Source organism: Aspergillus karnatakaensis (assembly GCF_047715665.1).
Source record: "Aspergillus karnatakaensis strain CBS 102800 unplaced genomic scaffold BJY04scaffold_23, whole genome shotgun sequence".
Taxonomy (NCBI): domain Eukaryota; kingdom Fungi; phylum Ascomycota; class Eurotiomycetes; order Eurotiales; family Aspergillaceae; genus Aspergillus; species Aspergillus karnatakaensis.
Genome location: NW_027395735.1, coordinates 435,241 through 446,821, shown reverse-complemented (window position 1 = coordinate 446,821; position 11,581 = coordinate 435,241). Strand labels below are relative to the sequence as shown.

Below are 11,581 nucleotides of genomic sequence, written 5' to 3'. Positions count from 1 at the left end.
GAGTTCATTTGATCAGCTTGACGATGTTCCATCAGGCGATCCCTCGGAGTACAATTGGGATTATCTAAACCTTTGAGGTCCAAGCTGGAGAGTCGTCAGCACAATGAGCGGCGAGATCGATGCGCTCTACATATACGATGAGCAAAAGTGGGCTATCTCCCCCATACTAGCTGTACCATGCTAACAGCGCCGCTTCTCCAGCCAACCTCTCGTTGAGCAGGTCTATCGCTCTCGTCCGCCCTCCGCGGCGTCTATACGACCCCTCTATTTCGCTCACCCTGCCCCGCGCCCATCACTAATCTACTTTCCGAACGTCTCGCCGCCGGTAACGGTATTTTCCATCGTCGAGTCGAATTTACACATCCTAGCCCTCTCCGAATCCGATACCGAGCCCCTCCTTGCCCTCGAGTTTCTGCATCGCGTTGTCGACATCCTTGAGGAGTTCGTTGGCGCACCACTACTCTCAAGCAAAGTACAAGCGAACTATGATGTTGTGGCTCAATTACTTCATGAAATGTGCGATGCTGGCATCGTCTGCAACACCGAGCTGAATGCGTTGCAGGAGGTGGTGGAGATGCCGGGTTGGATGGGGAAGCTCTTGGGGAACGTCGGCTTGCCTGGGTAAGGACTCTATACATTTACTGGGCTTACTCGGTACTAATAAGATGGGTATGTGAAAGATCATCAACGCCGATTCTGGGACAATCGTCGGGGTTAAAGAGACAGCCATTAACGTCTACCAACCCATCCCAAGGGCCGGCGATTCCATGGAGACGACCTGGTGTCCGACACACATCGAACGAGCTATACGTGGATATTGTGGAGTCCCTCACGGTCACAATGGCACCATCAGGGCGTCTACTGTCTGCCTTGGTATCCGGGACGATTGCTTTCACGGCCAAAGTATCCGGTGTACCGGATCTACTACTTTCCCTCACAGCGGCCGGTGGGCAGCATGTCATCGCTCGAAAGATGGAGCTACCCGTATTCCACCCATGTGTTCGACTAGCAAAATGGCGAGAACGGCCAGGTGAACTGAGTTTCGTTCCCCCGGATGGGCGATTCATTCTCGCAGGATATGAGGTTGACCTACTCCCGCTCGACCCCAGTCTAGATCAACCTCCAAGTCATATGGAGAAGCTGTTTCTCCCCACCATTGTCGACATTCGGAAATCTCTCGGGCCTGTCGGTGCGGACTTTGAAGTTCGATTGACCCTTAATACAGACTTTCCAGGCCATCCGTCCGCAAATCGACCTGGGATTGGTCGAGGGGGGTCGGGCAGCTCAACGCCATCTTTTCTCGGTGGCAACAGCGGCGGAAATTCTGGGCCTGTGCTAGAGGATGTCGTGGTGACTGTCCCTATCCCCCAGTCAGTACGGAACATTACCGATATGAAAGCCAGCCGCGGAGAGGCGGTTTTCCACGCCGCCCGTGGCGTGCTGGAATGGAGAGTCCCTACAAAAGACGCAGGCACTGTATCCGGCACAGCTACCCTGCGTTGCACAACCATCGGTCACCCCACAGGTGGCCTTGATGACGAAGATGCAGAGGATGCTGAGGCCGAAGCAGAAGCTACTTTATTACAAGGTTACTACGACGACTCGGCGGCTGTATCTTACCAACAAAACCCCGAACCGGACTTATTGAAAGCGAAACCTAAAAAGAAAAAGAAGAAGGTGAAGAAAGTGAAGAAGTTAGCATCGTCCCGCCGTGGCGCTTCTATATCTACACCGGACGCCGACGCCAATCACGACGACAGCACTCTTCCTCCCTCAGACCTGATTTCTGACGAAGCGCCGCAACCCTCACCATCTCAACCGCCATCACATCCACAAACTCCCTCATTAACACCGCCACCCACGAAACAAAAGCAATCGACATCCCCAGCCCCGCCGCGTCCGGACTCCCCCTTCTCAATATTCCATACCGCATCGCGCAAAACCCGAACCCAAATCAACGCAAACCTCATGCCGAACTCCGCATCAGTGTCGTTCTCCGTACGAGGCTGGCTCCCGTCCGGATTAAAAGTCGACAGCCTGAACATCGACCCGCGCCGAAGCCGTGGCCTTGGTGAAAGCGTGAAACCATATAAGGGAGTCAAATATATATGTGTTAGCCGAAAAGGGATAGAAAGAAGGTGCTAATCGACATGGTATGGTTTTATCTCGGCGCGACCTTGACTTCAATTCGGTTGACTATGTGTGCTGAATCTGATGGCGACTTCGTCTTCTTTTGCTTGGTTGTAAGATCTCCATATAGAGTGGACAGGAAACGCATTTGGATGGATGTATTCTTTGCATGATGTGGACGATATGAATGAACTTGCATGACAGCTCTATGAGTATCCTATCTCGGGAAGTATCCTATCTCGGGAAGTATCCTATGTCGGGACAGAGACTACGTCCCAGCTTTTATTTATTGATTTTGCTAGCTTAGCGGTGCCGAGCTCCATGACTTAGATAGAATGGCAGTAGTGCGTCGCCTTGTATGGCTACCAAGGTGGATAAGCAACTCAAAAGACGTCATTGATATTGATCGTATGATACAAACAGATTCTATAGATGATTCCCTTCGCAAGACGTAGGTATTCATAGGACAGTCTGCCCAAGCCGGATTTCGGGATATCGACGGATCACAAATAACAAGCATAGTCATTCAAAGTACCGGCTCCAGCTCAGGTAGAACCCGCTGACGGTGGCTTGGGGTGTCGGAGAAGTAATGCTCTGGGGTGGTGTTGCTAGAGAAACGAGGAAGACATAATAGACTCAAGTCTAGTAGATGCGCTTCTCGGTCTATGGCAGGCGTCAGATGGCATTCCAGCCAGGGTAATAGAAGCGGCGGATGACTGACCTTCCATGGATTGTTGAGCTCAAAGCCCTTGGGGGCTTCTGGGTTTGTTGACTGGCCTCGCATTGAGCCTGTGAGCCGTAGGTCTCTTTCCATCACTGTAATCGGGTACAGTCAGTTATTGTGGTGTGAGCGTAGTAGTTGCGGACTGAGGTGGACGAATGGCGGCTGAATTGGAGTGCAAAAGTCACGTACTTTGCTACAGAGTTATTAGCCAATTTGGTATCTTGACATAAGGTCGCCAGCCTAGCAATCTTGTCGCAGTATCATGAGGTACTTACTCTATCCCACAGATCCCGATTCCAGCGGGCCTTCTTTCCGTCATTTGCGAAGGTCTTGACGACTGAGAGACCAACTCCGGTCACGCCGAACATCTAGTGCCATTAGTATTGCTCATCGGAAGAGCGGTCCAGAGCTGTCAGCAAGATATGAGAGAGCCAGTGGCCTCAGATAGCTCCTGCTTGGTGCTCGTTCATGATGCACGGTCGGCGGGGGGACGTACGACGACGACAATGCCATAAGGCAAGAGGGCTTCGAATGGAACACCCATCTTGAACTGTGAGAGGCGGACAAAAGGCGAAGTATACGAATGGTCAATTGATCAATACAGTGAATGTCGCAGTGACGCTTTAAACCGGAGCAATACGCCGCCGTCGTTTCTCGTCTGCTCGAGGTCTGGCGGAATACCCGAAACAGCTTAGCGTACGCGCCGGGCGGTCCAGATGGCTGAGTCAGCAGCCTCCCCATTCAACCTCACAGACAGGAGAAGGGGGCGAGTGTCGCCGTCGCCGAGCGCTTTGAATATTGAATGAAAGCCTCTCAGGCAAGTGCTGCGCTGTGAGTTTACGCGTCTATTTGTGGTCTCTCTGGAGTGGTTGGACTGCTTGTCTCAAAGGTAAGGTTTCTACGACTGTTGCAACGCGTTACTCTTTCATTGTTGGAACCTTCTTGAGACTGGGCATTTACTGATGGTTATTGTGGCAGTTGCGCATTGACTAGGAAGGCTTATTGCTCATTAATTCGCGTAACTGCCGGTCGCCATATCTACGAGTATCGGAGACTGCGGGTCCAGGGTTATTTGTTCATGTTTCCGATGCCCATTATTTCGTGCGGCTCCCGATGATTGACAACGAAGCGATAACAGTCGAAACTTTCGGGCTTGCCACCTTTTACTGTCCTGGGGCCGAAATCAACCGATATTAAGCTATTGAAGGAGCTAGAGGCTGTCCAAGCTGGCGACTGCGGTGACATACACAATGCCGGCAACCGTGGCGCCGGCTGCCGACAATTCCGAGTTGAAACTTCCGGCAGAGAACATTGTGGATAGTGATCTAGACGCCGAGGGAGAGGAGACCGACTTGTATCAGATGGATCAGCAGCTGCAGGACGCGGTACATCGCGCATACTCGGGTGAAGTTGCCGCGGAAACAAGAGATGCCGCCCTAGATGAGGATCTAGATGCTGAGGGAGAGGAAGATCCGGACGTGCTTCCGAATGGCGAGGTTGATGAGGCCGAGCCAGTTGGAGCTGTCAAAATTCCAGAGGGCGCTGCATCGCCAAATAACGAAGATGATGCGGATGCGGATGAAGACCCGGAGTTCCAGGAGCAGGAAGATAGTGATCGGGAAAGATCCAGTTCCTCTAGCAGTCACAACTCAGACGACGAATGGGAAGCGGAGAGCAATGGCCGCGCGGAGGTCGAAGCAGATAATGGGACGGTCCGTGGGAATTGCCTGTAAGTCCCACGTTTCCGAGTCGAGAAATTTTGCGAACTCGGAGCTGACAAAGTGGGAATAGATTTTGCAACCAAGATGAAGATCATGACCCAAGCGAGGAGTTTGAGGAGTATTTGAGTTGTGCTGTTTGCGGCGATCACTGTACGTTGATTTGCGGCCCTATCAAGATATAGGGCTAGCCAACACCCCGGATTTTAGCCGTTCTTACTGACTCGGCAACCCGACAGCTCATCGGCAATGTGCCCGCGAAAATAATGCGCTCAGCGATGCAGAAGGTAAGTCTAGAAAATATTATACTGCTATATTCATTTCTGGAAATCCCATTTAACTTTGACTTAGATGCCGGTTCCTGGAGATGTCCCACTTGTCATCATGAGAATCTAGAGCCCAGCTCCAAGGATGGTGTTTCTCCACGGCGAAAGCTTGGCCCCAAAAATATGAGCAAGGAGCTCTTGCCGGCTCACAGTGGAGGCGACGGCTCAAATTTCCATTCTATCTTCAATACTGTGACTGTCGACGATGAGCTACTCAACAGTTCGCGATCTCTCAGAAAGCGAAAAACGCAATCTGCTGATGCAGAAGACCACACCCCAGTTCTTCGGAAGCGGCTGAGGCAATCGCCCACTCGAGTCGAACGAGTTCAGTCTCAAGAGCTAATTCAAGAGGACGGCGACGAGTTATCCCCTGTTCGGACCCGTTCTCGGCGCACACGCAAAGACGAGCCAGAAACTTGCCGCATAATACTGAGACAATTTGGGAAACTCATCGTGGCTTTCCGACTGCCAGAAAGTAAACTAACGAAAATCCTGAATTCACGCAGTCGGTCTTCGATCAGAAATCGCAAGGTGCCAAAACCACCAGCGGCGCAAGAACCGCAGGCACATTTCGCACCAATAACACCCGCCTCCTATTTCCCCTCTCTTTATTCCTTTAGTGATCGCGAGCTAGAGGAATCCTCAAAATCCAAACCTTATGGCGGGATTCTCACAGACACAGATGCTGATACCTCTAAAACATTACCCACACATGCTGACCGCGAACGCTTTGAAGCCGCCCGACAGAAAGCAGAAGAAGCATGGCAAAAACGGTTAATCGAAGCTGAAGCCGGTGCGGAGACGGCTCCGCATGCTTCGCAGAAAGTCTCGGGACCTCCGTCCAGGATAAAGTACATCAACTTCGGCGGCTTTGAAATCGAGACCTGGTATGCCGCGCCATATCCCGAGGAGTACAGTCGGAATCGAGTTTTGTACATCTGCGAGTTCTGCTTGAAGTACATGAATTCCGACTACGTCGCGTGGCGTCACAAACTTAAATGCCCAGCGAAGCATCCACCTGGTGACGAAATTTACCGCGAAGGCTCGATCTCTATCTTCGAAGTTGATGGGCGGAAAAACCCAGTTTATTGTCAGAATCTGTGCTTACTCGCCAAACTTTTCTTGGGCTCCAAGACCCTTTATTACGATGTCGAACCCTTCCTCTTCTATGTTATGACTGAGTTTGATGACCTGGGGTGTCATTTTGTTGGTTACTTCAGCAAAGAAAAACGGCCTAGTTCAGCGAACAACGTTTCATGTATCCTCACGCTACCCATACACCAACGGAAAGGGTATGGTAACCTCCTCATCGACTTTTCCTACCTTCTTACGCGCATTGAAGGCAAGACCGGCTCACCTGAGAAGCCTCTCTCTGATATGGGCTTGGTCTCATATCGAAACTACTGGCGACTTATTTTATCATACCATCTTCGAGATCAAAAGACTCCCGTTAGCATTGCAGACCTCTCGGAGCGAACTGGCATGACTGCGGACGACGTGGTTTCTGGACTGGAGGCGTTACGTGCCTTAGTCCGGGATCCCGTGACAAAAACATACGCTTTGCGCCTTGATTATAGCTATTTTGAGGAATGCATTCGAGGCTGGGAGAGCAAAGGTTATGTGGTGCTCAACCCAGACGCACTTGTCTGGACACCGTATATCATGGGTCGGAGTAACCAATCGCAGTTCGACCGAGCTCCCATCCATACCGTTGCTCCCCGCGAAGGACTCGAGGACGAAGAAGATGAAGAAGAAAAGGAGGCCTCGAAAGCTCCCAAACAGCTTGAGGCCTCCAAGCCCCCTAGTCCGCCACTAACTAATGGGACGAGCAACGCCGCAGAGGGATTACCACTTGAGCCCGCAGGGCCACCTTCTACAGAGCTTTTGTCAAATGCCAATGGTGTCCGCCATCAAGCGTCGATAGACGCGACAGCAACCGATAGTGCAGAGACGGATGTGGAAGCTGCGAGTAAGGTTCCTGCTTGGCGATTCGAAATCTTTCCCCCTGTTCAAGCCCCGGTCTCCAAGAAGCGCTCTGGACGTCCTTTCGGGAGCAAATCCTTCCAGCACAAAGTCACAACTCCGACTACCACTCGCACAAGCGGTCGCAATACACCCCGGAAAGCGGCATCTATGGCAAACCTGACTCCCTCAGCGAACGAGTCTAGTGTCAGAAGAGGTCGGAGTGCAAAGCTCTTTGATTCTCCTTCAATAGACTCGGCAAGTGTGGCAACTAATGGATTAGAAGCTGACCAGCTCGAGCTATCTGAAGAGGCAGGCGCCGTTGGTGGCAAGGGCACTGTGCTTCTTGCTGATGGCGCGCACGAAGCGGGAACCAAACCTCCAGGGGATCCAACTACTGATCAAGTATCGCCAAAGACGAATGGTGTCGCCGACTCAGAACCAATATCACAGCAGCAAGGCCCTGCAACGCCGTCGAAAGGCAAGGATACTGGTAGCACAGCTAAACTCACCCGGTCCGCAAGTCGAAAATCCGTGGTAGAAAAGATTGAAATGCTTATACCCGCGGAGGAAGATGGGGTCGCTGTTAGCGAGGATGCAGCCGATATCGATGGAAGCGAAGCGGACGCCGAGGGCGATATCGACATGGAGGACCCATGATACCTTACCTTACTATCGGAAACAGGTCATGATGGATGTTAAGAGTACGATTTCTGGCATTGACGGGCGTTTTTTCTGAGCTTCTAATATCCTCCTTGCTTTATTCTTATCTTTATTGTTGTTTTTCTTCTCGTCTCTCGTGTGTCAAGCAAGGAGTGGGCAGGATCTGGAGTTTTTGATGGTCTTTTTTTCTTAATTTCTGATTTATTCTTCCTGAGCCGGGATTTTTCACAATGTGCCCTTCTCAGGTCCTCTTTGACATTCAGCTTAGGAGGATCTTCGAGAGAGAATCTGTTTCTATGGGTCGGCTAGTTATAGAGCGGCTCTCGTTTAGGTACGAGTACAGTGAAACGTGTAGTGTTGGATTAGCACACCCAGAGAAATTCAATGATATGGTCTTTTGAATACACACTGTCCTTGTAAACTATGATTTAGGTGCTCTTGCCTTTATTAGTGTTCTTGTGTTGTACGGCACACAGACAGAGTGATAGAATGGATTTGAAAACAAACATATATATATCGAGTATGCGGGTCTTCCTTCATTTGGTCTGTTACCAGGACATTTTTCAATAGAACTAAGACCAAGAAGTAGATCCATTGTACATTCTGACATGATGTCCAGACATCATAGAAATTAATAGTGTATCTGATTATCCCACTAAGCTTTCGCCGTCAAGGCGTTATAGTGCTCTCCAAGCCCATAGGTGTGCCTATAGTAAGCCAGCCAAATGACTCTTCGTCTCCGTTCCTCCTCTTCAATAGCTCCCTCTGCGTCCCCAGCCTCAATCTTCTCAATCCTCCCATCTCCCTGTATGACATTAATATCAACACCATACGCCCTCGCAATGGCCTGGAGCTCTAGCTGCCCTCCCCACTCCGCAGTATCCCGAATGTCCTTCGTGTACTTCACAAAGTCCTTCTCCATAAACGCCTCGAAATCATCTCTGTGTGCCGTGATAAAGTCCGCCGTCACCGCTCGAACAGCTCTATACCCATCATGCTGGGGCACACCCACACAGTCCACCCGAGACTGCGTCGCAGGCTGAAGGATGATTCGCGTGGGGTCCGGCTGGAGACCCAGACCCAGCTCATCGAGTTGTGTTGCGACAGCGGAGAATAGACAGTGTCCGTCCGGCGTGATGTCGATCTCATTGAGCTTGAGTTTCTTGAAGACCGCGTCCATGGCCTCCTTTTCGTTTCCGCGGTGATTTGTTTGCTTTGAGGCCTCTTCTTCTGCTTGTTGGGCTTGAGCTGCTTGCTCTGCTGCGCGTCGTGCAAGGCGCGCTTTTTGTCGGTTTGGTTTCTTTCCCTTCGTGCCTGAGCTAGGGACTGGCGCAGATGATGTGGAGCTTGAATCTGTCATTGGGGATGTGCCATCTTGTGTGTTTCCATCTAGATCCTTTGAATCTCCATTTGTGAGTGGGACGCCGTTGTCGTTCACTGTGAGGTCTTCGAGCTCGTCAACAGGAAGTTCGGTCTCGGCTGTTGGTTCGCCGTTTAGTTCGGCGATCTCGGTCTGCTGTCGTTCTGTGAGGTCTCGTTGGAGCCTGTCGCATTCGTCGTTGACGCCGCGCCGGGTCTTCTTCGTGGCGGCTTTCTTCTTCTGGGTGATCTTGGCTTGTAGGTCTTTCTGTTCTTTGCGGTGGCGGGAGAGGAGGTCCTCCATTGTAGTTCGTTAAGCTGTAGCTGCAGTTGTATATCGGGATGGCGGGGTATAGGTATGGATTCGGAGAAGGGATGCTCTGCGGAGCCGTAGCGACCATCAAATTGATGCTTGAGAGATAGAGAGTAAAGACAATGGCACGCTACTAGGAGGCTGTTTAGAGACTAATGTATCAAGAGCCAAGTTGCAGCTCTCAAGGTAAGGCACTGTCTGGAATCATAAACTTCTGCCCCACGAAATCTCAAATCCAAATCGGGACTAGCGCACTCTCTCCGATGATCATCTGGGGCATAGCTCTTGGTGGTGCCATTGCTGCACCACATTTGACACACCCTTCACCTGAAACTCTGATAACAGAGGCAGAACTTGCGACATTCATGCCTGACTTCCAAAAGTCGAATATGTCTAGCAGATCGTTGATTGGTGTGGAACAAGGAATCGGCATTCGCCCGTCATCAGGGAACAACGTTGTCCCGGTGATTCTGAGCCTCGGTATCTTTCTGCCCCGGCCTGCTCTCGGTTGTCCCAGTCTGGGGGCGACAGGAGAACGTAGCATTGTATATAACCTGGCATATTCACTATTTCACTGAACGCATCCTGCTACAGTTTCTCTCTTACTCCCTCTTTCACGTGAAATATCTATCTACCATGGATCTCCAGAGCTTATTCGACGTCAAGGTGCCGACCCATCTCCGCGGCATATGCTCGCTGACCGCCGTGCAACATCGCTAACAAAACACGCAGGGCAAAGTGGTGCTGGTCACCGGCGGAGCCAAAGGTATCGGGCGCATGATCTCTGAGGGATATGTGTCGAACGGAGCAACCGTATATATCTCATCGCGGGATGCGAAAGCCTGCGACAAGGCCGTAAGTGAGCTCAATGCGCTCGGCAAGGGCAAGGCGCACGCCATCCCGGCAGACTTCTATAAAGAGGAGGATATCAAGAAGCTTGCTGAGGAGTTGGCGAAGCGTGAGAGCAGTAAGTGCTTTGCCTAAACTTTGTATTCATTGCGCAGAGGCTAATTGTTGCTCTCGTTGCTTAGAACTCCACGTCCTCGTGAACAACTCCGGTTCCAACTGGGGCGCTCCTTATGATGAATATCCATCCGCTGCGTGGACCAGGGTCCTTACGCTCAACCTCCACCGCGTTTTTGACCTCACGAAGCTCGTCACACCGTTGCTGGAGAAGGCCGCGGAAACCAACAACCCCGCTCGGATCATAAACATTGGCAGTGTCGATGGGCTGAGGGTACCAGCGCTCGAGACATTCGCGTACAGCGCTAGCAAGGCCGGTCTGCACCACCTAAGCCGGGTTCTCGCAAGCCATCTTGGAAAGAGAAACATTACGTACGTGAACGATTCCAAGTGTTGAAGATAACGCTAACGTGCATAGATCAAACACGCTCGCCTGCGGTCCTTTCGAAAGTAAGATGATGGCTGCTACTCTGGAATCATATCGAGAACAGATCGAATCTGGCGTTCCATTGGGCCGCATCGGGTCCCCCGAGGACGTTGCTGGCGCTTGTTTGTTCTTGAGTAGTCGTGCTGGCGCTTATGTGAATGGCGCGACTATCACGGTGGATGGTGGAAGTGTTGTTGCTTCAAAGCTATAGTACGATTCTCGTCTGAGTACGATGTATAGCATTGTAGGATTGCAATGGTCTTAGAGTTGCTGGACAACTGCATCAGGACGTATAACGTTATATCACCGCCTATGTGTCTCTTAGGGAAAGACAGACCGGCATGTAGCTTGTACCAGAAAAGAAACCGGCTGAGTGCTTACGATAGATCCTACTTGGTATACTGCTCACTGCTCAATCGATTGCTGTAGAGCATCGGACATACCACTGCAGCACCCCGCCCTATATTTGCTTTCTTCTTATTTGTCGTTATAATTGCTTTCGAAACCTACTCTATATTAGAACTCAAAGCAGCACATAGTGTTGAAAATCTATTGCCAAATTAGGATCAAATATGAAAGGTATGAAGGAAAGCAACTGACCTAAATGCCTACTGCATTCGCATCAGTTGCAATGCAGGCCAGCTGGTTTCGTTGAAGAATGCGATGGCTGGGGCACACATATGGGATTGGATGAATGGCCATCGGAAAAGTGATCCGTAGTCACATTAAACAGACTGCTGAGCATTCTAATCTCGACATTCCTCCTGTGAAGCTACGGCCTAGAAGCTCTTCCCCCTGCATAATCGACAATGTAGGTAGCATCGGGGTGTGGTATGTTCGGCTTCGTAGTCTGCCTTTCGATAAAACGGCGATGTATCTCGTGGAGATCAAAGTTTACCTTCATCAATCTGAATTATTGCATGATTATGTTTGATTCCAGCGTTGGTGAATGGGCGCTACCGGTTGTGTTCTTCCTTTTACGCTTTCTGCTCTCTG

At 50.9% G+C, this 11,581-nt stretch overlaps 5 protein-coding genes across 5 annotated transcripts; 3 read left to right on the top strand and 2 right to left on the bottom strand.

Moving 5' to 3' along the window:
* The first annotated feature begins 44 nt into the window (after window positions 1-44).
* On the top strand, window positions 45-2,286 carry BJY04DRAFT_227778 (putative AP-3 adaptor complex subunit mu). Its single transcript, XM_073718704.1, has 3 exons — window positions 45-147; window positions 202-621; window positions 681-2,286. Exons 1-3 carry the CDS (start codon window positions 104-106, stop codon window positions 2,143-2,145), a joined length of 1,929 nt encoding a protein of 642 aa, XP_073571534.1. The 5' UTR covers window positions 45-103; the 3' UTR covers window positions 2,146-2,286.
* Window positions 2,287-2,341: 55 nt separating this feature from the next.
* BJY04DRAFT_188680 (NADH dehydrogenase [ubiquinone] 1 alpha subcomplex subunit 1) lies at window positions 2,342-3,511 on the bottom strand. Its single transcript, XM_073711263.1, has 5 exons — window positions 3,351-3,511; window positions 3,130-3,222; window positions 3,067-3,070; window positions 2,852-2,946; window positions 2,342-2,793 (listed from the first exon to the last, which is right to left on the bottom strand). The coding sequence occupies exons 1-5, from the start codon at window positions 3,396-3,398 to the stop codon at window positions 2,773-2,775; spliced, it is 261 nt and encodes an 86-aa protein (XP_073571533.1). The 5' UTR covers window positions 3,399-3,511; the 3' UTR covers window positions 2,342-2,772.
* Window positions 3,512-3,634: 123 nt separating this feature from the next.
* BJY04DRAFT_57028 (putative histone acetyltransferase) lies at window positions 3,635-7,637 on the top strand. The gene is made up of 5 exons (XM_073720655.1): window positions 3,635-3,743; window positions 3,833-4,583; window positions 4,646-4,725; window positions 4,812-4,859; window positions 4,924-7,637. Exons 2-5 carry the CDS (start codon window positions 4,105-4,107, stop codon window positions 7,518-7,520), a joined length of 3,204 nt encoding a protein of 1,067 aa, XP_073571532.1. The 5' UTR covers window positions 3,635-3,743; window positions 3,833-4,104; the 3' UTR covers window positions 7,521-7,637.
* A 483-nt stretch (window positions 7,638-8,120) lies between these two features.
* On the bottom strand, window positions 8,121-9,533 carry BJY04DRAFT_188675 (deubiquitinase OTU2). The gene has a single exon (XM_073711262.1). It carries the CDS (start codon window positions 9,184-9,186, stop codon window positions 8,179-8,181), a length of 1,008 nt encoding a protein of 335 aa, XP_073571531.1. The 5' UTR covers window positions 9,187-9,533; the 3' UTR covers window positions 8,121-8,178.
* Window positions 9,534-9,550: 17 nt separating this feature from the next.
* Window positions 9,551-11,108, top strand: BJY04DRAFT_188673 (short chain dehydrogenase/reductase family). The gene is made up of 4 exons (XM_073711261.1): window positions 9,551-9,861; window positions 9,928-10,162; window positions 10,227-10,530; window positions 10,577-11,108. Exons 1-4 carry the CDS (start codon window positions 9,832-9,834, stop codon window positions 10,794-10,796), a joined length of 789 nt encoding a protein of 262 aa, XP_073571530.1. The 5' UTR covers window positions 9,551-9,831; the 3' UTR covers window positions 10,797-11,108.
* The last annotated feature ends 473 nt before the right edge of the window (window positions 11,109-11,581 follow it).

Coding starts and splice junctions, on each gene's coding strand:
- BJY04DRAFT_57028 (XM_073720655.1), top strand. CDS start 4,105: ATGCCGGCAACCGTGGCGCCGGCTGCCGACAATTCCGAGTTGAAACTT. Junction 4,584..4,645: donor ACGGTCCGTGGGAATTGCCT/GTAAGTCCCACG, acceptor AAGTGGGAATAG/ATTTTGCAACCAAGATGAAG. Junction 4,860..4,923: donor TGCGCTCAGCGATGCAGAAG/GTAAGTCTAGAA, acceptor ACTTTGACTTAG/ATGCCGGTTCCTGGAGATGT.
- BJY04DRAFT_188675 (XM_073711262.1), bottom strand. CDS start 9,186: ATGGAGGACCTCCTCTCCCGCCACCGCAAAGAACAGAAAGACCTACAA.
- BJY04DRAFT_227778 (XM_073718704.1), top strand. CDS start 104: ATGAGCGGCGAGATCGATGCGCTCTACATATACGATGAGCAAAA. Junction 148..201: donor TACATATACGATGAGCAAAA/GTGGGCTATCTC, acceptor CCGCTTCTCCAG/CCAACCTCTCGTTGAGCAGG. Junction 622..680: donor GGGAACGTCGGCTTGCCTGG/GTAAGGACTCTA, acceptor GGTATGTGAAAG/ATCATCAACGCCGATTCTGG.
- BJY04DRAFT_188680 (XM_073711263.1), bottom strand. CDS start 3,398: ATGGGTGTTCCATTCGAAGCCCTCTTGCCTTATGGCATTGTCGTCGTC. Junction 3,223..3,350: donor CTTATGGCATTGTCGTCGTC/GTACGTCCCCCC, acceptor TAATGGCACTAG/ATGTTCGGCGTGACCGGAGT. Junction 2,794..2,851: donor AGCTCAACAATCCATGGAAG/GTCAGTCATCCG, acceptor CGCCTGCCATAG/ACCGAGAAGCGCATCTACTA.
- BJY04DRAFT_188673 (XM_073711261.1), top strand. CDS start 9,832: ATGGATCTCCAGAGCTTATTCGACGTCAAG. Junction 10,163..10,226: donor GTTGGCGAAGCGTGAGAGCA/GTAAGTGCTTTG, acceptor CTCGTTGCTTAG/AACTCCACGTCCTCGTGAAC. Junction 10,531..10,576: donor CTTGGAAAGAGAAACATTAC/GTACGTGAACGA, acceptor TAACGTGCATAG/ATCAAACACGCTCGCCTGCG.